Consider the following 27,993-nt stretch of genomic DNA (forward strand, 5'->3'; position numbering starts at 1 on the left):
CTTCCTGCCCTGAAGTGTGGTATTCTCTGCTAAACAGCTGCCTCCATCCTCTGCAGACATGGCTGTATTTCTGTGTGGGCCAGCTTCCCGATGAAAGGAACCGCGCAGAAGGTACTAGTCCTGTTTTGTTATTATTATTATTGCTGTTTCAAATTAGTTTTCAAACTGTCATAAGTAGAAAGATGCGGTGTAGCTGTAGCCATGGGGGTCCCAGGATTTTAGAGAGCTAAAATGCGGGAGATAATCTCTTTTATTGGACCAGCTTCTGTTGGTGAGGGAGACAAGCTCTGTGACAAGCTGGAAAACTTGTGTCTCTCACTAACAGAAGTTGGTCCAATAAAAGAGATTACCTCCCGCACCTTGTCTCTCTGAGAAGTAGAGGGAAGCTATAGAATAATTACTTTTTAAAATGTTTTATATATTTTGGAGTGGGGGGGTGATCCCATTTTTTTAAAATGTTGTTTTAAATAAATTGCTTTCAGGAGACCTTGGATTAGGGTGACCCGACAGCAAATGTGAAAAATCGGGATGGAGTGGGAGGTAATATATATAAGAAAAAGACCCCAAAATCTGGACTGTCCGTATAAAATCGGGACATCTGGTCATCCTACCTTGGATGCCAACATCTAACCAGAAATGAATGTTCAAAGCAGAACAATAGACCCCGCTGCATTCAGTTCTGAGCGCTTATCCCCAGAAAGATCCTGACAAACTGGGTGGCGTTGGGAGAAGAGCAGTTCAGAAGTGGTGGGGAGCTGGGGGAATGATTTAGAACAGGGGTTTTCAACCTGTGCTCCGCGGCCCGCGGCGGTCTGCGCACTGTGTCTAAGATTTCCAAAGGGGTCCGCATCGCCATTTAAACTTTTTTAGGGGTCTGAAAATGAAAAAAAAGGTTGAAAACCACTGGTTTAGAAGGTCAAAAGAGCTAAATACGTATAGCTTGGTTCAGTGATGACTAAGGGGAGGCGATACCTGTCTCAGCATTGAGAAAGGATGTGCTGAACACCCTTCAAGGCTGGGGAACAGCTGTACTGGGGTGCGCAAGGGGTATGAGGAAGAGCAATGGGATGAAATTAACAGAGAGAAACACCTCACCAAGTATGTAACCAGCATCCGGCAAGCAACTTGCAACGTGCAGCCGGTATCCGTGTGCAACTGGCGTCCCCCAGGCGCTTACAGCGCGCAACTGGCATCGCGCGGGCAAACGCCTTGCGCTGTGCGCGCAACTGGCATCGCGCGTGCAAACGCCTTGCACTGTGCGCGCAACTGGCATCGCGCGTGCAAACGCCTTGCACTGTGCGCGCAACTGGCATCGCGCGGGCAAACGCCTTGCGCTGTGCGCGCAACTGGCATCGCGCGGGCAAACGCCGCCTTGTAGGGGGCAACTGGCAGGGCGCGTGCAAACCACCGGAGCCCCAGCCCCGCGCGCCCCGCACCCCCCTTGCAGACCGAGGGGCCGGCGGGCAGCTGCGCATGCGCCCCGCTGCCCTCCCCGGGCGGGGGGGCCCCAGGAGGCTCCGAGCCCGGGGTCCGGCCGGCTGAGGGGAGCGATGCGGGGCGGCTCCCGGGCCCCCTCCCCGGGCACGGGCCGCCCAGAGACCCCGCCCGGACCGTGCCCGGGAGCCGCGCGGGGCGAGCGAGTGAGCGGCGGACACCGGGGCTGGCGGGGCCAGTGAGGCGGGGGGTTGGCTGTGGGGCTGGGGGGGTTGGTTGGGGGCATTGGGGCTGGCAGGGTTGGGGGGGCAGTGAGGCGGGGGGTTGGCTGGGGGGGTTGGCTGCTGGGCATGGGGCTGGCGGGGGTGGGTTGGGGGGCGCTGAGGGGGGCAGTGAGGCCGGGGGGTTGGCTGCTGAGCACTGGGGCTGGGGGGGTTGGCTGGGGGCATTGGGGCGGGTTGGGGGGGCGCTGGCGGGGGTGGGGGAGTTGGCTGCGGGGCAGTGGGGCTGGCGGGGGTTGGCGGGGGCAGTGGAGCTGACAGGGTTGGGGGGGGCATTGAGGCGGGGGGTTGGTTGTGGGGCTGGGGGGGTTGGTTGGGGGCACTGGGGCTGGCAGGGTTGTGGGGGGGCAGTGGGGCTGGCAGGGTTGGGGGGGCAGTGGGGCTGGTGGGGGCACTGGGGCTGGCGGGGGTTGGTTGGGGGTGCTGGGGCTGGCAGGGTTGGGGGGGGCAGTGAGGCAGGGGGTTGGCTGTGGGGCACTGGGGCTGGCAGGGTTGGTTGGGGGCACTGGGGCTGGTGGGGGCTGGCGGGGGCAGTGGAGCTGGCAGGGTTGGGGGGGCATTGAGGCGGGGGATTGGCTGTGGGGCTGGTGGGAGTTGGCGGGGCAGTGGGGCTGGCAGGGGGCACTGGGGCTGGCAGACATTGGTTGGGGGTACTCGGGCTGGCAGGGTTGGGGGGGCAGTGAGGCTGTGGGGGGGTTGGCTGCTGGGCACTGGGGCTGGGGGAGTTGGTTGGGGGTACTGGGGCTGGCAGGGTTGGGGGGGGCAGTGGGGCTGAGGGGGGAGGGTGAGGAGAGGACATCAGGTGTGTGTCGGGGACTCAGGGTAGTTTACAAGTTGCTTCCCGTCCTGTGAGTTTTGAAATACTAAACTTCCCAGTGGTTCCCTGGTTGCCCCCGGTGCTGCGGGGATGCAGCTCAGCAGAGCCAGTGCTAGGCATAAGCAGACTAAGCAATTCCTTGCCCTCCCCATTCATTATTAGTATGTGTTTTATTGGGGGGAGGAAATATTCCTGCTTAGGCCCCCCAGTGGGCTAGTGCCGTGACTGCAGTTACAGGATGGACAGAGACCCCCGGGTGACAGGCAGGGGTAGGCCTCTATGGCATGTAAATACCCTGCTGATCATGTGGATGAGGTTCATGCAGGGAGTTGGCCCTTGTCAGAGAGAGGACTGACGAGGGAGAGGGGAAGATTTAGTTGGGGATTGGTGCTGCTTTGAGCAGGGGGTTGGACTAGATGACCTCCTGAGGTCCCTTCCAACCCTGATACTCTATGACTCTATGAAGAGGTGGAAGGGAAAAGTGGGGACCCTCTTGTCTCTTATAAATGTCTATAGTTTGGAAAATAGCCCAAATCCAACAATGTTCAAAACCCTTTTAGAGCATTTATTATGAACCCTATAACAAAAGAAGGTTATAGATAAAGTGTAGGGCTATGAACAGAGTCTTCAGCTAGTTAATGCCAGTTAAATGCTAGTTAAAGATGGGGGAGGAATGTAAGGCTATGTCTACACTGGCAACTGAACGACAAAACTTTCGTCTTTAGAGGTGTTAAAAATACACACACACACACACACACACCCCTGAAAGACAAAAGTGTCGCCGAGGATAAGCACCGGTGTGAAAAGCTCTTACAACGCTAACACTGCTTGTTGGGGGTGGAAGATTTTTGTCAGCAGGAGAGCCGACAAACAGCGGCTACACTGCGTGCCTTTTAGTGACGTGGCTGGAGCGACGTTACCCTGTCGCTAGAAGTGGCGTAGTATAGACATAGCCAAAGTAGCAAATTGGAAGAACCTTCTGAGAGCAGTAGAGAACCAAGCTGGAGTTAGTGTATCCAGAGTGAGCATGGCAGACGTATTGAGGGGAAACTCTTGTGTTGATGGAGCAAGCCATCTGATTAGGAAAACAATTTTTCCTTCTGAGTGCTCCCCATTATTTTCTGGGGTTGGTATTCAGTCCTTTCAGCTAGGATCCTGTCCCCCTTTTGCTTTCACACTCAAGCCCCAGTGAGACCAGGTGAAGTGAGTGCAAGTTTGTTTTGGTTTCTTTTTTGTTTTGGTTGTTTTTAGGATAATAAAAATATTTATCATTTAAATTCTTATTTGAATTGGGGGAGGAGTGGTTGTGCTTAAAAGAAACCTATCAAGCAACCTGCAGTTGCAAAGAGATTGTGCTTTTGGGTGAGGTTTGAATTTGTTGGGCCGTGGTGGTGCTGGCGGGTTGGCCATGGTTTGGTGATAGATCGGCATTATTTTTTTCAACAGCTTTGTTTCTGTGTCTCTGTCATGGTTGCATTTTGCTTCCCACTAGCTATGCCTGCACACATGGAGTCTGAGATATCTGCTATAATTAGAGGGGAGGGAAAAGATTAATGAAATATTATTGCCTAAACTACTTTGTTGAAATAATTGGTTGGGAGAGGTTAGAGCTAGAAAGAGACTGGAGTTTGCTTTTCTCATCATTACTGATCATTGTCATAAAGGTTTTCAGGCTCCAGTATGAGAGGAAAACCCATGGTATCCCCCTGGAGTTGTTCTGACTTGCATTGCAATTTGTCTGCACAATATAGGGGGAGGAGGAAGGGGGCTGTGCTAGGAGGTTCTTAAACAATAACTGTGTTGGAAAATGACTTTCTTGTGTTTCAGCTTCTTCTGTCAATATTTTTTTTCAAGAGCACTTTAATATTCACCCTAGCTGAAATAGATGCTCACAGATTTTTATTTCTACACATTCAACAATATAATTTTGAGTATCTTGTCTTTGTCCTTTTGGTACAACACTTGACGTCTCCTCGCATTGAGTCTAATATTTTTTCCACTAGGAACCAGTGAACCATGTGAGTAAATTTTAGCAATAATTCTGTGCTGCTTCTGTCTTTCCCCTCTCTTTCTGTTAAAAAAAATCCAATCCGCTTCTCTTACTTTGTGAAATTTTGGTTTCAAGTGTGCTGCAATTTCAACAACAGCCTGTCGTGATCACAGAGGTAAAAGGGAAGCTTTAACAATATGTGTCTAGTGAAATCAATCCTGTCAAAGCTATTTTTATAGATCATGCTCTTTTGTAGCAGAGTTCAAAAGGCAGCCTTGAATTTGCTGTTTTGAATTTGCTCTTCATAATTATTATTTAAAAGTAAGTTTTAAAAGTGACCTTAGCTGATGAGTGTGGGCCAGCTACAATACTACAATAGTTTTTCTAGTTTGAAAACTTTCCAAAGTGAACCAAAGAGCCCCACTTAGCTGTTGTTGAAGTAACTTGATCATTTGAATTGTCAACGACTTAGAGGTTATTTTATCAAATTAATTCTCTGGGCTATTAAAAATTAACTTTTAAAATGTACAAAAAATTGGAAGTTGCAGGGAGTAACGTATACTAGATTTGCGGGAAGATTTTCAAAGGCACCTAACTCGGTGAAAATCAATAGGAATTAAGTGCCTAACTTCTATTTGAAAATCTTTCCCGTAGGTTTTAAATGTGAAAAAGGCTTGCTTAGTGAGCAGACAGAAAGGATTGCATGGAAAACTTAAGCAGCTGACGCACATTAAGACTAAATGTGTATATATTCCTGAGCCAAAAAGTGCAGGAGTCTAGAAAATGTAATTGTAAAATGTCTTTTGTTATCAGAGCTGTTTTTTACTAAGAACCAAGACTGTAAATCTTTCCAAGTAGTTAGTCCATAGGTCTGAGCTGTTTTTGTTGTGCCAAGCTATAGTTTTATAGATGAAAAAGGATTTTAGATATTCTTTTTTCAACTAGATAGGATTTTTGGCCATCATTGGAGGTGAAACTTCTGTGTTGGCATTAAGTATTTGTATCAGATTATGGGGGGACAATGGATTGGTACTCAGGACGTGTCCCCCATAAGTACCCAGCTGCAGCTTGTCTGCGGTTTGGGGAAGCAGAATCCAACTAGCAGTACATATGCCAAATAAATATCAGATTATGGCCATATAGACTTTAAGCCTTGAATATCTCTGAATTAGTTGTAATGCAATCTCTTCCTTTGCTAAGTAGAAAAAAATTTACTTTCATATATATGTTTTGGCATTGGAGGGAATATGTTATATACTGGTAGTGCAAAGATTGGGTAATGTTAACACAGCCTTCAGCATTAGCACTTGCTTTTTTGCTTGTTAGAGAATATTTGCCCCAAATCACAGGGTTACTTTCTCTTGGTTTCAAGACGTACCAAGGAGTCTCTAATTTTCATCAGAACAGCAATAAGCAGGTGGACCTTTAATATTCTTTCATGCAAGGATGCACTTATAGAAGCACACAGAATCATAGAATATCAGGGTTGGAAGGGAATTCAGGAGGTCATCTAGTCCAACCCCCTGCTCAAAGCAGGACCAATCCCCAACTAAATCATCCCAGCCAGGGCTTTGTCAAGCCTGACTTTAAAAACCTCAAAGGAAGGAGATTCCACCACCTCCCTAGGTAACCCATTCCAGTGCTTCACCACCCTCCTAGTGAAAAAGTTTTTCCTAATATCCAACCTAAACCTCCCCACTGCAACTTGAGACCATTACTCCTCATTCTGTCATCTGCTACCACTGAGAACAGTCTAGATCCATCCTCTTTGGAATTCCCTTTCAGGTAGTTGAAAGCAGCTATCAAATCCCCCCTCATTCTTCTCTTCCGCAGACTAAACAATCCCAGTTCCCTCAGCCTCTCCTCATAAGTCATGTGTTCCAGTCCCCTAATCATTTTTGTTGCCCTCCACTGGACGCTTTCAAATTTTTCCACATCCTCCTTGTAGTGTGGGGCCCAAAACTGGACACAGTACTGCAGATGAGATGGCCTCACCAGTGTCGAATAGAGGGGAACAGTCACGTCCCTTGATCTGCTGGCAATGCCCTTACTAATACAGCCCAAAATGCTGTTAGCCTTCTTGGCAACAAGGGCACACTGTTGACTTGTATCCAGCTTCTCGTCCACTTTAACCCCTAGGTCCCTTTCTGCAGAACTGCTGCCTAGCCACTCGGTCCCTAGTCTGTAGCGGTGCATGGGATTCTTCCGTTCTAAGTGCAGGACTCTGCACTTGTCCTTGTTGAACCTCATCAGATCTATCCTGCTTCTCCCCATCCCCACCCCAACCCTCCTAAACAGCCTGCAAGCATTTGGTGCAAGTACCAATCCCAGTGTGAGAACTTGATGTCATGACCTTTTGGCCCCAAATTTTAAATTCTACCAACAGCGCCAAAATGAGGTTGCAAATAGCTGCCTTAAATCACCTTATCTTACTACATTTATGTAAAACTGTTAAAATGGTGATAGGCTAAGACAGTGGTTCTCAAACTTTTGTCCTGGTGACCCCTTGCACATAGCATGCCTCTGAGTGTGACCCTCCCCTTATAAATTAAAAACACTTTTTATATATTTAACACCATTATAAATGCTGGAGGCAAAGCGGGCTTTGGGGTGAAGGCTGACAGCTCGTGAGCCCCCACATAATAACCTTGCGACCCCCTGAGGGGTCCCGACCCCCAGTTTGAGAACCCCTGGGCTAAGAAGAGAAGAGACTGTTCCCAACCTGGGTTTAGCAACAGAGGCGCTGTCTGACTTCTCTGTGTGCCTAGACAGGAAATATGGAAGTACACAGCTGCATACTCTCTGTTCTAAGGTGCGACCTCCTGAAGGACCGATGTACGTACAGTCTGTCCTGTTCTCCCCAAAATTCATTTGATATAACTTCTATAAAGCTTAGTGGAGTAATTCAAAATGCAAGCTGGAAAAAGGTTTATTTCTGAATGCAGTATAGCACATATGGGGCTGGCCAGGAGGTGTAGTTTTGGGGTGATCAACTCTTTTTTGTTGTTGTTGTGTGTTTTTGTTTCCCTCTAATGAAACTAAGCTGTACCTATGAGAGCTATATATTCTGTGGTCCAATTGCAAGGATGGGGGTGAAGGGGGGAGATGAAGAAGGGTATAAATATGATAGCAGCTGTTTTAAGACTTTGAAACATCAGTAGCAGCAAGTTTTGCTTGGGCAGATCAGAATGGTTTTAAGCCAGCTATGGCCTGAGTAGTTGTAGAGCACCCTGACAGTCTTTTGAACGGAGTGCTAAAAGCAGTGGTTCTCAATCAGGGGTATGCAGGATACACAGCAAAGGTTCAGGTGCTGTTCATGAACCAAGTCAGCTGTACATTTAGACTGATCACCATTTTAGAGTCTTTTGGCTGAATTACATCAAGATTAGGAATGTGTCTTTTACAAGTATATCTACAACTCCTGTGAAAGGAATTTTTTTCCATTTTCAATATCTCCCTTTTCTGTTTGAGTAGCTGTAATTTGACTGTAACATTTTGCTCTGAATTGAAATGTCACATGCAAGGTCTTGGTCCAACAATGAACTTCTTTTTATAGGTTTGGGAAGTTGTTTTTGATTTGATTATAGATAAATCTGTTTTAAGAGACTATCAAAGATTCCAAACATGTTGAGTACAGTTTTGATATTAGACCTACTTCTGCTAAGCTACCCGTTTCTCTCAGTCTTGTGAGTGGTCTCTTAAGATGGTTTTCGCTGAGTTTCAAACCAATCCAACTTTTCAAAACTTATGAAGAGGAATTCTTTCTTAGACAAAGACTGTGTATGCCTGATAAGGATTGAAATTCTTGCATGGGTTTTGCTAAGTTGTGGTGTGTGTTTGTGTGTTCTGGGTGGGGCTAGAGAGCATGGAGATCTAGGTGAGAGTTTGTCTTTTTGACTTTCAGAAGTCTTTTGAGGTTCAGAAAAAAATTAAATGAATCATGAAATCAGCTATTGCAAAAACTCTAAATTTAATCACAAAATGAAAAATAAGGGCAAAGGACCACCAAGTCTTTATGAACTATTTTAAATTAGCATGCTGCCAAGTGTGTTTTGGTAACAGAGCACGGTGACATTCTAATAAAGTGATATTTTCAGAAGTAAAACTTTTTGGAGGGAGGATTGTGTGTGTAATTTAAAGTTCAGAGCTTTTCTGCAGCAAGATACAATACCTGCCATTGCACAGTAGTAAAAAGACGAACTGCATTTTGCCTGCTGAAAATGTATATTGCTTAGTTAAAGGCTAGCTATAAAACATGTTGGACTATGGGCTAGTAGATATTTTTTAAGTAGTGGTGATGTTTAAATTAACATCTCAGGATTTATGTGATAAAATGAATTAGAAGCTTCTTTTTTAAAGCTATAAATAAAAAGATATATTTGAAGTAATGAATGGTGTATTTATGGTCATAGGAAAATGCAATGAAAAATTTGAGTCAGCTGACCTGATGTTTGAGGCATTTCCCTATGGAATCATTGGACTGAAAAATGTTTTATATGCTTAAACTTGAACAGATGCTTCAAAACACAGACACACATCTATTCCAGTGCAAGTTTAACATTAGCAGCTCCATTTACACCACCAGGATTAACTTGTGAACACTTCCATTTTAAATACCTATTTTCAGTGTCTTTTAGTTCACCTCCAAGGCCCAAAGTCAGGAAGGTCTTTAAGCATGTGTCTAACTAAAAAGAAAAGGAGGACTTGTGGCACCTTAGAGACTAACCAATTTATTTGAGCATAAGCTTTCGTGAGCTACAGCTCACTTCATTGGATGCATTCGAAAGCTTATGCTCAAATAAATTGGTTAGTCTCTAAGGTGCCACAAGTACTCCTTTTCTTTTTGCGAATACAGACTAACACGGCTGCTACTCTGAAACCTGTCTAACTAAGTAGTGCAATTGATGTCAGTGGGATTGCTCACAAGCTTAAAGTTAGGCATGTGCTTAAGTGACTTGCTGAATTGGGATCTAAATTTCCACATAGGAAATGAGGCTAAATCCTGCATTCCTTTCTTAACAGCAGTTTTGCCTAAATAAGGACATGGGATTGGTCTTGAACTATCACAGAAATTATTTTCACCTTTTTAGATACAGGTTTGTCAGACAACAGAATTATAACAGCTTATGGTACTTGTCTGGGCTCCAGTACTCAAAAGGAAATGTAAACTTCATAACAGGCAATCAGCAAGTGTTACATACCAAACTCTTTTATGCAAGCACCACATATTTGGTGCTGCTGAACAGGTGATACATTGCATGTTATTATTCACCTTTGCCCCAAGTCTCACCTGTACTCTAACCACTAGTCCTTGTCCCCTATTTTAAAACTTCTCAACAGCTTCAAACAGTTGCCATTTCTCATTCAAGAAACAGCCTGTTGGCATATTGATTCCTCTTTACTCTCCAAATGTGGAAATTTGTACTGGTAAGAGGAGCAGAACTGGTGACATTCAGCAGTGGATTAGTGATAGGGTCTAACAAACTGATTGCCATATTTGGGGTTGGGAAGGAATTTCCCCCTGGGTCAGATTGGTCAAGACCCTGGGGGGGTTTCGCCTTCCTCTGCAGCATGGGTCATGAGTCACGTTTAAACTAGTATAAATGGTGAATTGTCTGTAACTTGAAGACTTTAAACCATGATTTGAGGACTTCAGTAACTCAGCCAGAGGTTATGGGTCTATTTTAGGAATGGGTGAGGTTCGGTGGCCTGCAATATGCAGGAGATCAGACTAGATGGTCACGATGGTCCCGTCTGACCTTAAAGTCTATGAGTCTAATATAATTCAGTGGTTGATGAAGGGCTGGACTTGGGCACTTTATGTTATTTGAAAGGTTCCTGGAAACTCCTGAGACTTTAGTAGTATGATACTATGTTAGGAGGATCAATTTTAGGTCACTTTTTAGAGGATTCTTAAATTTATTACATGTGTTTTTCCTCTGTCTGTGCAGTTGGATTGATGTTAGTAAAGGACCTGAGCTTTAGAGGTGAAGGGATGTGGAAAATAATTATTCTTTATTTAAAAAGAGAAATTAAACTGTGAAATACTTCTAAAATATGTGGCATCTACAGAATAAATGATAGTGCAGTTTGGTGTAATGGCTTTATTGGCACTCATTTGGGGAGCTCTGAATAACTCACCCATGACTTGGCCACTTGTGAATAATGTGGCCATTGCTAACTCATTGGTGAAGCATCTGTGTATCTAATCACCATTTATAAAGTGCTTTACATCACACCACCCTGCATTCTCATTCCCTCTCTTACTTTCACTCATGGTATGTATTTATAGAACAGTATGCTATCCAAAGGACCTGAATGATGCATTGAATTTCTGGTGTGTGTGTCCTTTTTATTTTAAGGGTTAACGGTGACTCCTGAAAACCGTACTTGTGCAAATAGTCAGCACTTCTCATGTGAGTAAGGATGGTAGGATCAGGCCATTTAATTGGAAGAGACACTTTTAGGAGGTCAGGGTGATAATGCCACTCGCTTCCCAGTTAAACAATTGTGTTAGTTTGAAAGGATGAGTACAAAGTTAACCACTGACCAGGGTTTATGGGCATGGAATACATTTATCTTCAGGCTGTGATCTCTTGTATAAAACAACTTCCTTTTTGATTGTATTGAAGTAAAAATAATCTCCCAGTTCTCACTTCAAACATTTTTCAACTATTTTTAAAAATACATGTACACTTTTGGTTAAAAGCAGACATCCATTTAAAACAGATACCCAGGCTAATGCAAAGATACTAAGGTTAAAACACTTTTAAAAGTGGAAATACTCTTACAACTGAAAACTTCAACAGAACCCAAATAAAAATACTTTATTAAAAAATAAATTCAAGTGTACAAAAAAACTTTGCAATTATCTCCACTTTCACTCCATCAGTCTAAAAATTATCTTCCCTAGTCCTGCTCCCAGATCAAGTCTTTTTCTGTGTTCTTGCTGCCCCCTTCACTGGAACTTTCCATCTCTTCAGCTCGACATTTCCATGCCGCAATTCAGCTTTTTTACAGAATGGCCTGATCCTACTCCCGTTGCAGTCCATGGCAAAATTCTTACTGACCTCAGTGTCAGCAAAATTTGGCTATTTTCACTGGCGTTCAGGGCTGAGTATATATTACCTTGGACGAATCCCTGTGCTACCTTCTGAAAGAGGAGGGAAGCGAAATTCAGCTGCTAAGCAAACACTAATCCAATAAGTGTGACTTGTCTACCAATAATTACCACTGGCACAATTGTTTTTACTTTATTATTGTCTTACTCCAGCTGATTGGTTTGTGTATGCTGTGTTTATGTCTAGCACATGCTTACTGAGGAGGTGCTGTCTTTTGTGATCTACTTGTGACTTGTCCCAGGTGCACTAGGAAATTAACCTATTGCTGATAATACTTGTGGCACCTTAGAGACTAACCAATTTATTTGAGCATGAGCTTTCGTGAGCTACAGCTCACTTCATCGGATGCTGTAGCTCACGAAAGCTCATGCTCAAATAAATTGGTTAGTCTCTAAGGTGCCACAAGTACTCCTTTTCTTTTTGCGAATACAGACTAACACGGCTGTTACTCTGAAACCTATTGCTGATAATGGTTATCAGCTGGCAATGGTAGTCAAAACAGCTGCCCTGGTAGCATAGATGAAGTGATGGGAAGGGAATTGTTTTCAGCACCCCTATACAATTGAAACCTGATTCTACCAAGTCAGGCAAGGGGAAATTTCCTAGTGTAAATGGTGCCTTAGAAATGATAAACCAGCAGATAATCAGTGCTTCCTTGTTCCCACATCCTGCTGGCAGCCACTATGGATGAAGAGCTCCCGTCTGTCCTTTCTTTCTGAGTCAATGAAGCAGAAAATGTGGCAGGGGCTCAAATCGTCTTTGTATTAAGCAGGATTGCTGATGTCTCAATCAGAAACCAGTTACATCAGTCTGGACAGACCAATGCTGCCGCTCTTCCAAAGTGCGGGTAAATCAGTTACACCAGGTAATGTCATGGCCCTTTGTACACATGTATTACAGCAAATAGCATGGATGTATGTTGAAGCATTTAGAACAAAAACTAGCTTGTCTAGAATGTTTTAACATTCTTCTCTATCTTTACAGTCTCCTCTTAAATTTTTATTGTTGTAAATGGCTCGGCAGCAGTTCTGCAGAAAAGGACCTGGGGGTTACAGTGGACGAGAAGCTGGATATGGGTCAACAGTGTGCCCTTGTTGCCAAGAAGGCCAATGGCATTTTGGGTTGTATAAGTAGGGGCATTGCCAGCAGATCGAGGGACGTGATCATTCCCCTCTATTCGACATTGGTGAGGCCTCATCTGGAGTACTGTGTCCAGTTTTGGGCCCCACACTACAAGAAGGATGTGGATAAATTGGAGAGAGTCCAGCGGAGGGCAACAAAACAGACTAACACGGCTGTTACTCTGAAAAATGATTAGGGGACTTGAACACATGACTTATGAGGAGAGGCTGAGGGAACTGGGATTGTTTAGTCTGCGGAAGAGAAGAATGAGGGGGGATTTGATAGCTGCTTTCAACTACCTGAAAGGGAGTTCCAAAGAGGATGGATCTAGACTGTTCTCAGTGGTAGCAGATGACAGAACGAGGAGTAATGGTCTCAAGTTGCAGTGGGGGAGGTTTAGGTTGGATATTAGGAAAAACTTTTTCACTAGGAGGGTGGTAAAACACTGGAATGCGTTACCTAGGGAGGTGGTGGAATCTCCTTCCTTAGAAGTTTTTAAGGTCAGGCTTGACAAAGCCCTGGCTGGGATGATTTAGTTGGGGATTGGTCCTGCTTTGAGCAGGGGGTTGGACTAGATGACCTCCTGAGGTCCCTTCCAACCCTGATATTCTGTGATTCTAAAGCAAGTGGGAGATTATTGGGATCCATATTTTATAGTGTAAACCTGCCCAGTCTTGGAAATATAGTGTCTTGTCTGAGGACAACCTGGATCTCAAGCTTGATTGTCTGACAAGAGAATGTATGTTTGCCACTATTTTTTTAAATATCCAAATGGAGTTTTTAAAGTTTTCGCTGTGTCCTGGGTTGTGTGTTTGTGAAGTCCCTCTTGTAAGGACAAACTGCTGATCTGATCTGGCTAGCACTTAAAATTTTGTGCCCCTGACTGCACATTGTGTCTGTGCTGAGGCTGAAGTTGAATAATAATCTTACTAAGCAGTAATTCTGTCCCATGTTGCATTCAAGTAAAGTGTGTATACACAAGCAAAAACTTAATTTAGTGAGTGTTAAGCTTGTATCAGGATGCACCTTACCTACCCAAAATCTTGAAAGCATGGAAATAAGAAATTAAAGAAGTCTCTTGGCTTCAGTGACATTTTCACATTACCTACAGTGCTGTTGGTAACACACTCCAGCATAAAACATTCACTTCCCTCTCCTAAAAGTAGTATGTCTCCCAGCTTGCACTCTGCTGCAAAACCTTAGCAGTGACTTTGTATGCTCTTGTATCAGCAGATCGATGCATCTAACTGTTTCACATTCTGTGCAGTTGGGAAGGTGATATATGCATTAAGGTTTTGGAGGTTGCTGGTAGGTTTCATGGCCTTACTTAATAATAAGGGTGGTGAAATACATGGAAATATAAACAGCAGTTAATAGAGGCAAGGTTTGAACTCTCACAATCTAGGCTCCTAGCTTAATGTAGTTTTCTCCAGGCTACAGGATATGGTCCATGAAGGTCTTTTTCCCCTTCTATATACAACTGATTACCCTGTGGCGCATTTCTTTTCGGTTATTTTAAAAAGTGAAAAATCATTAGATGAACAAATACAACCAAAGCAAAACCGATATTGTAGTAATTAGCACGTGAGGAACAATATATGGTGTAAAGCCTAGAATTTCAGATTTATTGGAAAAGGGGTCCAGAAAAGATCAGATGCTCAATCAAATTTTTAGAAAGTGGTAATTTTGAATTTTTTGTTCTCTTAGTCTTCACCCATTTTTTTGTCAAACTACCATAAAAATTCAAATATTACTCAATGCTTGCATTCCATTATTTGGGGGTTTTGGATCATTTTTATGAGTATTTTTAGAAAATAGAGGTTTTTAAACTCCTGTTAAATTGAAATGTGTGTCCCAGCATTGACTGTACTCCAGCAACCAGCTCCAGCTTACTCTATTCGCTTTTCCCAAAACGAAGCAGGTGGTGCAACTGATTTAGTGGAGCTGAAGCTTCAGTCAGTTCTAGTATTTGATAGCATTTACAGGGAAACGGAGGCAGCCGGCTAATAGTTTGCAGAAGGAATGGATGATGAGTTGCCTGCCCAACCTGCTAATCTCCTCTTGTTCCATTAAATTATTTGCACCAATACTGAACTTTGGAAAGAGTGCCCATGGCTAAACGCCTGTTGTCCATGTAGTGCTGTATGGTGCCCACCTGGTATGTGTGTTGGATACAGTGTGGTTTAGAAAACTCTGCTGATGGTTTAGTAGGACAGTGTAGTCCTCTTTTACCCCTGAGCACAGATGACCCCTCCCTACACACGCTGCTCATAAGTCACTTTGGTAGACAGAAAACCTGCAGTAGATGAAGCAGTTTGTGAAGAGGGCCGTTCAGCTCTGCTCACTGGTGGCAGCCCTGCTGCTCAGAGTTCAGTGCTTGCTGTAGAAGGTGTCTTGCACTCCTGTGCTGTGGCAGAAGCTTAGAAAGTTTTCCTTTCCTGCAAAGCCTAGGCCAGCAGGGATTTCAAAGTGCTGGACAGCCTGTTAAATCCAGGCTGTCTGCACAGATACAGTCAAACTTCTCCAGTAAAATTTGCAGGTAAATTGCACCTTTTTAGCACCCGATTGGCTGTCTTTGTGGGCGCAGGAGCAGGCTAAGAAAGCACTCATACGTCAAAGCAATGAGTGTGGTATAAATGCTGCAACCTGACAGAATCCTTGTGCTTCATGGCTGGGAGGATTTGGGGTCTACAGCTCATGGAGATTCGTAGAAAGGATATCTGCTTCCCTCAACTGAGCAATCCCACAGGCTCTGCTCAGGGAACCACTGCTTGAATTTGGCAGTTTTGTCAGTTATCTGTCAGATGTTCCCTTTGTGGGGAAGCAGCTCGAGAACAGTGTGGTGAAGCAGCTCTGGTCTCTTGATTTTTCTCAGCACACCATTCTTGCCAATCTGGCTTCAGGCCTGTGTGTGTGTGGTTCAGAGACTGTACTGATTTCTTTAACCATCGTAATCTGGTGAGAGATGGGTCAGGTTTCATGCCAATGTGGTTGTCTTTGTTTACAGTCTTCGATACAGTTGACCATGAGGTGCTGTTGACTTGCCTGCAGACTGCCAAGAATGGACAGAGTTGCTCTTTTGTGGCTTCTTTCTCTCTCATGAAATGTCCCCGAGGGTGATGTTTGGCTCAGCTGCCTTGTGGGGTAGATTTCTGCAGGCCTGTGTCGTCACCCATACTTAACACACAGGAGGGTTCCCTTTGGGAGATAAGGAGAGGGGTTTGGGGTTGTCGTGCACTCAGTGTGCTGCGGTCCTTTGGGTCTGTCTTTCATCACATCCAGAAAGTGAAGTCTCCTTTTCCTGGTGCCTGACTGAGACAGGGCATGGATGCAGGTTAGCTGGCTCAAGCTTACTCTCGGGAGATGGAGGTGAAGCTGCTAAGGAGGAGGAAGCCTTTGGTGGATTTCTCAGGTGCTCTCAGTTCTCTCTGCTGAGAGCATATACCCATCAGTTGTCGGAGAGATTTACAGTCTAGGCATTCTTTTGAACTCTTCTCCACTCCTCGATTGCTAGGTAGCAGAGCTTTTTCCTAGTTTTGCTTGGCTAGGAGAATTTGACCTTTTCTCTGGGGTACAGATCTCACCATAGTTCTCTGTGCCTCTGTCACCTCTAGGCTGGACTGTGGCGACTTGCTCTCCTTGCATCTACCCTCAAAGACCATTCAGAAGGTTCCGCTAAGGCACAACTCTGCAAGCTGCTTTCTGAGAGGGGCAGACTTTTCTGGGTTCATTACAGTTGTGCTTCACTAGCTCGCTGTTCACCTCTGAATGCAATTGGCGGTGGCTTGTATAAAGCCTGACAACTGAAATGATATCACCTTTTGTCCCTGTGTAGCTTCTGACATTTGGGATCTTCTACAGTGCTGACAGTAGTCCCTATATCAATTGTTTTGGAGACTGTCCATGTAGGTTCCTTCACATTGGAACTTGCATGCTTTGTCGGTTAGTGGGAGCTGCTTGCTGACTTGCAGGCTTCTTCCTGAGATGGTCTGGATGTGAAGGACTTGTTGCTAAGAGCTTGGTTGGGGACATTGCCTTTGAGTCTGCTCTGTGCTGTGCCATGGTGGTGGTTGAAAAATGGGGGATTGGCTATTTACTGCAGCCCGTTTTTGGGACTGTGTTGTAAATTTTTGAGACTAACGTCTCATTGATCTGAGTGTGCCCAGAGACTGGGCTGTGAGCTCGTGTTGCCACAATCAAAATACAAATGAATGAATGAATAAAATAAACTACTGTGGGATAGCAGTTACAAAGAAACTGAGGGGAAAGATCAGCTTCTATTTTCTGCCTCAAGTCAGATTTGACAGACAGACAATAGATATACCCAGAAGTTTTAGTTGTCTTGCAGGCAGCAATACTTGTCTTCACTGTGGGTTTTCTTCTCCCAAGCTACTGGACAATTTGATTCCTCCTAGCCTGATAGCTGGATGTGAACAGGTTTCTGGAGAGCTTGTTCCTGTGCTGTTGAAATGTGTTTGTTATGTGGGCCTGTTCTGGGAAACTTGGATCCTCTGTGTGTGTGCATAGCACTGTGATAAGTTCCTGAGAAAGCAAGGGTTTCTTCTCATGTGGGGAGCCCACAGCAGTTAGATTAGGTGGAGGAACGAAAATAACTGATTTCCCTCTTCACACACATACATACACACACAAAATCAGAATTAATTGCATCATGATGGACAGGAGTCTTAGTCAATTTTTGTTAATGGGAGTTGTTATTCTTCCTCACACATTGCACGGGAAACCACCTTTTTGGACATAATGAAGCATGTAATGCTTTCATGTGAACTGTGTTACCTGAGCTGTAGGCGAGCATTCCTAAATTGAAGGCCACTTTTGCATCCATGTTAGTGTTACCTATAGGGCACAGCAGGCTACTTGGAGGTTCATTCCTTAGCTGTAAATTTAGGTTTGTGTTCTAATCTGGTTTATATAATGTGGATTGTTCAAAAAGGAAAGACCTGAACTTGACCTCTTTGTTTTTTTGACAGCACAAGTATTTCATGGTTGTATCTAGGCTTGGCAGAATTCGATGTTTATTTTTTTAAAAGTTTTGACAGATAATATTGATGTTTATTTTAAAGCATTTTTCCCTATTTTTATCAATTTAAATTTTCACAGTTGCAGCAAATTATGGAGGGTCAGACAATGGAGGGAGTCAGACAATTATTGAATGACAATAGAGAGTAGCCGAGATTCAAAAAGTTAAAGCTTTATAACAGTTAAAACACAAATTGTCAACCTCACATGTCAAAATATACAAAGTAAATACCCTTAAATCAAACTCTAATAAGTTCTCAATCAACATTTTTCTGTCTATCTTTAAATTTCCGTTATTATTGTTGGAAATATTTTTCATCTTTTGGTGCATGTACAGTGAAATTGACGATTACAAACATGTATTCATAAAACTCTGTTCCTTGCAAAACCTATTTATATCCCATTTTAAAGCCTTGTTTATAGGCAGGATTGGATCTAAGGTCTCATATTTAACATACAACTTTAAACTCTGGGGAAATGATGTAGGGAATCAACAGAACCTTGTTAAAATGCCCAAAATGTGAGGGCAGAATAAGACAAGTTGTCAAATGTCTGTTCAGGAATCTTCTCCAAATAGACATTGACAGTCTGGCTTTTTCTGAGCCCTTTTCTGTTTTTTACATGTCACATGAGACTTGCAAGATAGACTGAATAGCCCAGATATTTGAAAAACAGGGTTTAAAAAAAAAAAGTGTAGTAGAATCCTGAGTCGGAAATGTTACATAAACACATAGAAACAAACAATTTTTATCCAGTGCGGCTGGTTTTACATGCATCTATTTCAGCTGTGTAAAATCATAAACTTTAATTAACAGCTCTGGGGTCGGTGGCGCCGGGGATTAGTGGAGAGTTGGGATCAAATCCCGTTTCATGTCACAAGTGAAGGAAGCTTAATAATATTACATCGTCTCATCCCAGGCATAGAATCATAGAATATCAGGGTTGGAAGGGACCTCAGGAGGTCAAACCAATCCCCAACTAAATCATCCCAGCCAGGGCTTTGTCAAGTCTGACTTTAAAAACCTCAAAGGAAGGAGATTCCACCACCTCCCTAGGTAACCCATTCCAGTGCTTCACCACCCTCCTAGTGAATATTTTTTTCCTAATATCCAACCTAAACCTCCCCCACTGCAACTTGAGACCATTGCTCCTTGTTCTGTCATCTGGTACCACTGAGAACAGTCTCCATTTGTCAGCATTGCAAAACTCCTACACAGTTCCGCTTGTCTAATTCAGGAGGGACTTGGGAACTGAATTGCAGGTCAAGATAGATGCCTGTTGACCGTGCTGTGTTGGGGAAGCTTGCACAGTGCCTGTATTGGGTTCAGCACAAGCCAGTGACTTTTATTCCTTCTCTTCATGAGCAATAAGATCTTGCTAATTTTTAAATGAAAGAAAAGGAAGCTATTTCCCTTCCTCTCAAGCTCTTGTACATCTTGTGATCTCTGATGTTTGAATAGAAATGAGATTTGAATGAATAGTCACGATTAGTCATTTTAATTGGCCTTTGGGGCCAATTTAAATTTCATTCTGCATTTCTTGGAAGCTCAATTGGTTGACATTTGGTAAGTTCATTGGTAACTCTCACATTCTTCTCAGCACACAGCTGCTAAATTGTTTGAAAGCAAAATGAAGTGAATATGATTTGAAGAACATGAATGAACCTAATTTAATTGGAGAAGATGTGATAAGATGTGGGTAGTGAAGGAATCCCCTAAGTTGAGTGCCTTCCTCCTAAATGATTGCTTGTTCGCGATGCAAATGAGCACACACCCATACTTACTATTTAAGGTTGAACTTTTCAAAGTAGTGCAAAAGAGTTAGGTGCTCATATCCTATTAAAATTCAGTGGGAGTTGGCAGCCTAACCCCCTTAGGCTCCACTGGAAAGTTCAGCCATAATACACAGGGAGATCCACCAACCCTTGTGGTCAGGTAGGCGTCTTAGTCACATATGGCTTAGAATCAGGGGACGGGAGGCTGGATCTGGTGACGTCCACATGAGGGCTGTACCTGTGTCTGCCCAGGTTCATGGGAGCTCTGTACTCCATATACAGGGAAGGGTATGACTGTAGATCTTTTGGCTGGACTCCGTACATAGGGGTGTGTGTGGAGCAGCTCTACTTCTACTCCATAGCCTGGGAACTGGGTAGATTCCATTCCCTACCCAGTTGCTGCAGAACCCCTTTGTTCCAAGCCCATTTAGTCAGGCTTGGGCAGGGCAGTGGATTTAGCTCATAGAGTGTTGACTCCTGACCTATTTCTCCAAGATCCTACATCTTTAGCAAACTCTGTGAATAGTGGAGCTTGTGTTATATATCACTGCAAACAGCCACTGAGTGTTACAATAATTCATCCCAACTCTGAGTCAGTGTTTATGCCAAGTCCATTTTTCAGTTCCTCCTTAGAGAGCCGTCCGAAAGCAGGTAGGTTGGGACCAACTTGCAGCCAGAGAAAAAGATCTTACTGTTTGTATTGTCTCCTCTGCCTGCTCTGAGCAGCCTTTGCTGCTCCAAGTGGTGTTATGAACTTATGATAAATATAAGGAATGAAGGTCTCTCTCAAATGCCTTGCGTGGCATGACGTAAATTAGTGGAAATTGCTGACAGTTTGCTTTTTTCAGATGGGTGTCACTGTCCATAAGCCTTCGTTTCAAAGAGTAGAGAGTTATTAAGTTAAATGTTCCCAGAACAGCAAATATGGGAAGTATTAAGTGTACAGTGTGTATGTGAAGGTTACTGTTATAGCCGAGTCCTGCAGTATACATGTTGTAAAGGCAGAGACATGTATTCTGGAACTGCAGCCAGTTTCATAAGGCTATTAAAGGATACAATCAACTTAAAAATCACACTTATATTTGTAATTTTTTTTACCTCCTGTTATTTGTCACACCTATGATCACTAACTGACAGATCCTAGAGAGAGAGAAATTTTCATTGTGTTTGCATTTAAAAGTACTGTGTACGATTAGTCTGTTTCCCACATTGTTTATGTTTTGACACACAGCAAGATGAGAGATTTTTTTTTTTAATGGTGGTGCTGTAAAATCACAAAAAATTGGCAGTGGGGGGGGGAGGGTTCACAGGTAGGAAAAGCAGCTGAAGGGACTTAAACTTGCTAGATTTCACGATAAATGTCTTTTAAAACTAATGATCCAGTTTCCTCTGTTATACTGTAAGCTGGTCTGTTTTAAAAGTTGGCTTCTCTGTTTTCAGCTCTTGGGAACTTGGAATGAACATTGATGGAAATTAAAGGCCAAATTCTGCTTGTACTCCACATTTACACTGGTGTAGCTTCATTGAATTCATTTCAAATGTATATTGTGGCTACTTAAAGTAAATTTAGGGCCAAATTTTGCTCTGTGTTATGATGTCATCAATTAAACTAAAAAAGTAAGTACATTTTGTGGCTCACTGGCCAACTACCGAGATATTAACTAGCATCATACATGGTCCATCTGTACAGTCAGAATTCTCAAGTAACTAGATTTGTATGGTTTAAAGCCAGAAGGGACAATTAGATCATCTAGTCTGACCTCCTGTATGTCCCGAGCCATTACATTTCACTATTACCCTATGTTGAGCCCAATAACTTGTTTTTGACTAAAGCATATCTTCCAGAGAGGCCTCTAGTCTTGATTTGGAGACATTAAGAGATGGAGAATTCAGCCTTATTTCTAATTTGAATTTGTATGGCTTCAGCTTTCAGCCACTTGGTTCTTGTTATGCTTCTCTCTGCTAGATTAAAGAGCCCTTTGGTACTCTGTATTTTCTCCCCATTTTCTGCATATTCATTGTAATCAAGTCACCTCTCAATCTTCTTTTTGATAGTCTAAATAGATTGATCTCTTTAAGTCTCTCGGTTGTAATTAGAACCCAATTTTCTCCAACCCTTAAACCATTTGTATGGCTTTTTTCTGCACTCTCTCCAACTTTTCACCAGTGCCATATGCAGAGGTAAAATCTCCTCCGTAACCCTCCTCATTGGTCCTCTGTGTATACATCCCAGGATGACTTTAGCCCTGTTTGCCACAGCATTGGACTGGGAGCTCATGTTGAGTTGCTTTCCCACTATGACCCCTAAATCCTTTACAGAGTTCCTGCTTTCCAGGATACAGTCCCCCATTCTGTAGGTGTGGCCTGCATTTCTTGCTCCTATATGTACAGCTTTGCATTTGGCTATATTAAAGCTAGAACTGGGTGAAAATATTTCGAGAAATAGTAAATTTGCCCCAAAAAATGCATTTTTCAGGGCATCAAAACTATTCGCAGATTCAGATCAGATTTGGAAATAAAAAAAGGAAAAAACATTTTGAAAAAGTTGAAGTGGTTCATTTTGACCATTTCAAAACTAAATGTTTTGACTTTTCATTTTGAAATGTTTGTTTTTGACCATTTTGAAATGAAATGGGGTTTCATTTTGAAATATAGCTGATTAAACAAGGGTGAAAAAACACCTGAAACAAAACAAAATATAGTTTTGGGTCAAATGAAGCATTCTGTTTGACCCAAAACAGAATTTTTCCCTCTTCTGTTTGTCTGTTTCAGAAAAACTGAAAAAAAAAAATCTGTTTTGGTTAAAGCCGATTTGAGGGGTTGGAGGAGAGGTTAGGCTTGGCCCCTGAACCAAAAAAAACAATTATTCACTCAGCTCTAATTAAAATGTATTTTGTTTGAATGGATCCACTGACCATGCGCTCCATGCCCTGTCCTCATCCTTATTCACTGTTCTGCCAATCTTTGTGTTATCTGCAAATTTTAATTTGATGAAAATGTTGAAAAGCACAGTACTGGTTCCAGTGGAACCCAATTAGAAGCACTCCATTTGATCAAGATTCCCCATTGGTGTGACCGCATTTTGAGATCTGTTACTTAGCCAGTTCTTAATCCATCTAACGTGCACTGTCTTGGTATTCTATAGTGCTAATTTTTTAACTATAATGCCATGCAGTATAAAGTCAAATGCCTTACAAATGTCTTAAGTATATTGCATCTGCACAATTACCATTATCAACCAAACTTGTAATCTCAACAAAGAATGAAATTAGGTTTGTCTGACCTGATCTTTTTCCATAAAACCATGTTGACTGGCATTAATTATATTCATATCCTGCAATTATTTATGAATTGCATCCTGTATCAATTTTTTCCCATTATTTTGCCCAGGATTTATGTCAGACTAACTGGCCTGTAGTTACCTGGGTCATCAGCTTGTCCTGTTTGAATATTGGCACAACTTTATCATTCTTTCAGTCTCCTGGAATTTCCTCAGTATTTCAAGATTTATTAAAAATTAACATCAGCAGGGCAGAGATCTCCTCAGCCAACACTTGTAGGACTTTTGGGTGCAGGTTGTGCGGGTCTGCTGATTTAAATGTGTTTATCCTCAATAGATATAGTTTAACATCCTTGGTTACCTAAAGAATAGCTCTTTGTAGCTTGCTGAAAGTTTGTTTCTTTCACCAACAGAAGTTGGTCCAGTAAAACATATTACCTCACCCAGCTTATCTCTGGAAATACTTTGTCATCCTTGTGATGTGAGTCTATTATCCTGCTGCTTTCCAAATACACAACAGAAATATTTATTGAACACTTTGACCTTTTCTGCATCATTTCTCCATGCATCTGAAGAAGTGGGTTTTTTATGCACAAAAGCTTATGCCCAAATACATCTGTTAGTCTTTAAGGTGCCACCACCGGACTCCTCGTTCCACCACCGGACTCCTCGTTGTTTTTGTGGATACAGACTAACATGGTACCCCTCTGATACTACTTCATCATTGTTAACGGTTTTATCATCTCTATCTAGTAATGTTACCATTGTTAGGATTTCTTTTGTTCCTAAAATACTTTAAAAATTCAGTAATTTTTACTGGTTGCTATTGATTTCCCTTTTTCTGAAGTGTTACATTTTCCTTTTTTCCCCCTAACTAGCACTGCCTATTAATCTCATGGTGATTCCTTTCAGAGTAGGCACTTCTTAAGTATGTTTTGTGTAATGAATGGAAAATGTTACACTTACATTAGCCTCACTAGGAGCCTAATTCAGAATCCACTGAAGTTAATAGAAAAACTCTCATTGACTTTATTAGGCTTGGGAATAAGGGCTTGTAATAAAATCCTCCTTGAGGAAAAGGTGCAGTTATGTTTCTGCTACAATTTCTTGTCTGTCAGGATGTTGTTACTAGCATTGTTCAGCTTTCTCTGTGCTGTATTTTTCACAATTCAAGGGGAAAATGGATGGATTTTGTTAAATCTTTTTTTTAAAATGCACGTGTACAAGAGAGTTGATGAAATGTTTTAGTGAAAGTACACAGTGAGTTCTGGATACTCAATTCCCATTACATTTCATGATAATTGGGCTTTTGTATCCCATTGGTTGCGTTGAGAATCTCAGCCTAAATGTCTAAACAGTCACTTTTATTCAAATTCGAGGTACAGCAGCATCAGCATGTTTATCCCACCTTTTTGTAATAACTTTGGAAACAGTTGTTTGTGGATTGGGTCTTAAGAATTTTTTTTTTCCTTCTTTATTTGTAGTGGCATTCTTGAAAACCTACAAAGGAAACTTAGATTCTTCAGGCAAATTTTGGCTGGTAGAGATTCTGGATAACAGGTGAGACAGCAAAAGAGTTTAGAGGTAGCATTTTTGTATGGATGATTAAATTTCCTTGCTCTCTTGACTAAATGTTGGCAGTATTGGGGCTGAGCGTTTTAAACTCTTAACATGTGTCTCTTTTTTTAAAGATAAAACGATTTGACCACCATGAGTTGGAGTTTCTTGACCCGTCTGTTAGAGGAAATCCACAATCATTCAACATTTGTTGGCAAAATCTGGCTGACGGTTTTGATTGTCTTTCGGATTGTCCTTACTGCTGTGGGAGGGGAATCCATCTATTATGATGAACAAAGCAAGTTTGTGTGCAACACGGAACAACCAGGATGCGAAAATGTTTGCTATGATGCTTTTGCTCCTCTTTCACATGTGAGATTTTGGGTGTTTCAGATCATTCTTGTAGCCACTCCATCTGTAATGTATTTAGGCTATGCCATTCATAAAATTGCCAGAATGGTGGAACATAACGAACCTGACAAAAGAACCAGGAGCAAAACCTTTTCAATGCGCTGGAAACAACACCGTGGTTTGGAGGAGACAGAGGATGACCACGAAGAAGATCCAATGATGTACCCAGAAATAGAGCTAGAAAGTGAGCGGGAGAACAAGCAGCAGCCAGCCCTCACTAAAGCTAAACATGATGGTAGGCGGCGAATTCGAGAGGATGGGCTCATGAAAATCTATGTGCTGCAGCTGCTGTCTAGGACTATGTTCGAAGTTGGCTTTCTTGTTGGTCAATATTTTTTGTATGGGTTCGAAGTCAGCCCCACATTTATATGTAGCAGGAAACCATGCCCACACAAGATAGATTGTTTCATTTCAAGGCCTACTGAAAAGACCATTTTCCTTTTAATAATGTATGGCGTAAGCTGCCTGTGTTTACTTTTGAATGTCTGGGAGATGCTCCATTTGGGATTCGGTACAATCCGAGACACATTAAACAATAAAAGAAAAGAGCTGGAAGACTCTGGTACCTATAACTACCCTTTTACTTGGAATACTCCATCTGCTCCTCCTGGCTATAACATTGCAGTCAAGCCAGATCAAATCCAATATACTGAATTGTCCAATGCCAAAATGGCCTACAAGCAAAACAAAGCTAATATAGCTCAGGAACAGCAGTATGGGAGCAACGAAGAAAACATTCCAGCCGACCTAGAAAATCTGCAGAGGGAGATTAAAGTGGCTCAGGAACGTCTGGACCTTGCAATCCAGGCATATAATAACCAAACGAATCCCAGCAGTTCCAGAGAGAAGAAATCCAGAGCAGGCTCAAACAAAAGTAGTGCCAGTAGCAAATCTGGAGATGGAAAGACCTCTGTCTGGATTTAATGTTGGCTGAACTTGTACTTTTTTTCTTAGTTAATGATAACCAGCAATTCACTGAATAATTACTTTCATTAAGTGAACATTTGACTCTGTTTATCTTCAGGGATACTGTTGGCTGGCAATCCAAGCTCTCAAAAAGTGTTTATGCACATGTCGTAGAGTTACAGAATTTTATTCTTGTGTCTTCCAGGTCAGGAGAAGAACAGGTATATTTAAATCATTCTTGTTGAACGGTTTGCACTGTATGTACAGTATTATGGTGCATTTATTATGCACAATTTTTGTATTTGTATGTTGGACCTCTGCAGTTATACTTTTTATATTAAAGAAAAGAAAACAATACAGGTAACTCTTAGCATTTTGCTTGTTCTATTACTGTGGCCAACGGACTTATTTTTCTCTTTTTTTGTTTTAAATGTGAAGCTGTCTCTGCATTTCAGAAGTGCCTTGTACATGCGCACAGGACAGAGGATACTTCAGTTACCTAGGGAGCCTATTTCGAGTTGACTGCTTAGCAGCAGAGCAGTCAAGGGTTTGGAGAATATTTGTTAATGGTGCCACTGGTTGCGTCTTTATACAGTTATGTGCAGCTCACAAACTGGAAGTGTCATATACTAACCAGAATGTGCCAGAATATTGCACCATGTGGTTTAAATTATTTAGACAAACGAATACAGGTTGGAAGGCATCAGTTCAAAGCAAGAATGCCATACATAATTGGGGAGGGCAGGGTTTTATAAGCTTTGCCCAACAGGGGAAAGAGAAACTTAGAACTACTATAAAATGTTCTAAAAAAATATGGGTAGAAATGACTGTGTATTCAATAATTCCATGACATTTATGTGAAATCCAAGGTAAGGTATTTGTTTCGTAAGGTCTTATTATAACACAAAAAACAATGAGCACATTAAATTGTTACAGTAACTTCTGGATAACTGTTTTTTTTGTTTGTTTGTTTTTTTACAAAATGATCTGACTTTGTGTAGTCATTGTAAACTGTGTGTGTTGTGCATTACATTAGAAGGAAGCTTTTGATAGACCCCTCCCCAAAAAAACACAACAAAAACTTTGTTTATAGGAATATATTGAAAACTTGAAAAAGATGCCTCGCCCCCAAGCCATCTTTCCTCCATTGTGTCCTAGGAACTCAGCTCAAACAGAGCAATATGTAAATATTAGATTTCTGCTTGAGAGACTAGCTGGATTTAGCATTCTGAGGGTTTGGCATTAAAGTTAAATTTATAATTAGAAAAAGGAGAATGCAGTGTTATTGCCTTTGGCAGTGTCTTTTTGGCAAGGGTAAGCATTAATGTTTGAGAGATGCTGATGAGTTGTGTATGCTTTTAGCTACTATTTATAATATAGTCAAGGCCATGCTCTGTTTTCTCTTCTGTGAAGTTTTAGACCATTTAATAGATTTTGGGGGAAAGTATTAAGGGGAACCTCCTGTTCTTTCGTCAGGCTCCCTCATTCCCACACCACCCTGGATACAGTTAATCAGGAGCACATTTCCAGAGGTGAGAAAGGGAATCATTAAGAAAGCAATAGATAATACGACAGAAAATATCATATTGCCTCTATATAAATCTGTGGTACCACATCTTGAATACAGTGTGCAGATGTGGTCGCCCCATCTCAAAAAAGACACATTGGAATTGGAAAAAGTTCAGAAAAGGGCAACAAAAATTATTAGGGGTTCTGTATAGGAGAGATTAATAAGACTGGGACTTTTCAGCTTGGAAAAGAGACGACTAAGGGGGGATATGATAGAGGTCTATAAAAACATTACTGGTGTGGAGAAAGTAAATAAGGAAGTATTATGAGAAGGAGTAAATAACACAAGAACTAGGGGTCACCAAATGAAATTAATAGGGGGCAGGTTTAAAACAAACAAAAGGAAGTTTTTCTTCACACAACGCACAGTCAACCTGTGGAACTCTTTGCCAGAGGATTTTGTGAAGGCCAAGACTATAACAGGGTTCAAAAAAGAACTAGATAAATTCATGGAGGATAGGTCCATCAGTGGTTATTAGCCAGGATGCGCAGGGATGGTGTCCCTAGCCTCTGTTTGCCAGAAGCTGGGAATGGGCGACAGGGGATGGATCAGTTGGTGGTTGCCTGTTCTGTTCATTCCCTCTGGGGCACCTGGCACGGGCCACTGTTGGAAGACGGGATACTGGGCTAGATGGACCATTGGTCTGACCTAGTATGGCCGTTCTTATGAGGCAGTAAGGGAGCTCAAGCCCCA

The 27,993-nt window shown here is 42.4% G+C and overlaps 2 protein-coding genes across 2 annotated transcripts in view; one reads left to right on the forward strand and one right to left on the reverse strand.

Moving 5' to 3' along the window:
- DNAAF19 (dynein axonemal assembly factor 19) overlaps window positions 1–27,993 on the reverse strand; it is a 180,587-nt gene that overhangs the window by 86,042 nt on the left and 66,552 nt on the right. The gene's annotated exons all lie outside the window — the stretch shown is intronic.
- On the forward strand, window positions 20–27,977 carry GJC1 (gap junction protein gamma 1). The gene is made up of 3 exons (XM_074940448.1): window positions 20–111; window positions 24,341–24,416; window positions 24,548–27,977. Exon 3 carries the CDS (start codon window positions 24,567–24,569, stop codon window positions 25,746–25,748), a length of 1,182 nt encoding a protein of 393 aa, XP_074796549.1. The 5' UTR covers window positions 20–111; window positions 24,341–24,416; window positions 24,548–24,566; the 3' UTR covers window positions 25,749–27,977.

The sequence above is a fragment of the Natator depressus genome, chromosome 27 (genome assembly GCF_965152275.1).
Source record: "Natator depressus isolate rNatDep1 chromosome 27, rNatDep2.hap1, whole genome shotgun sequence".
NCBI classification, from domain to species: domain Eukaryota; kingdom Metazoa; phylum Chordata; order Testudines; family Cheloniidae; genus Natator; species Natator depressus.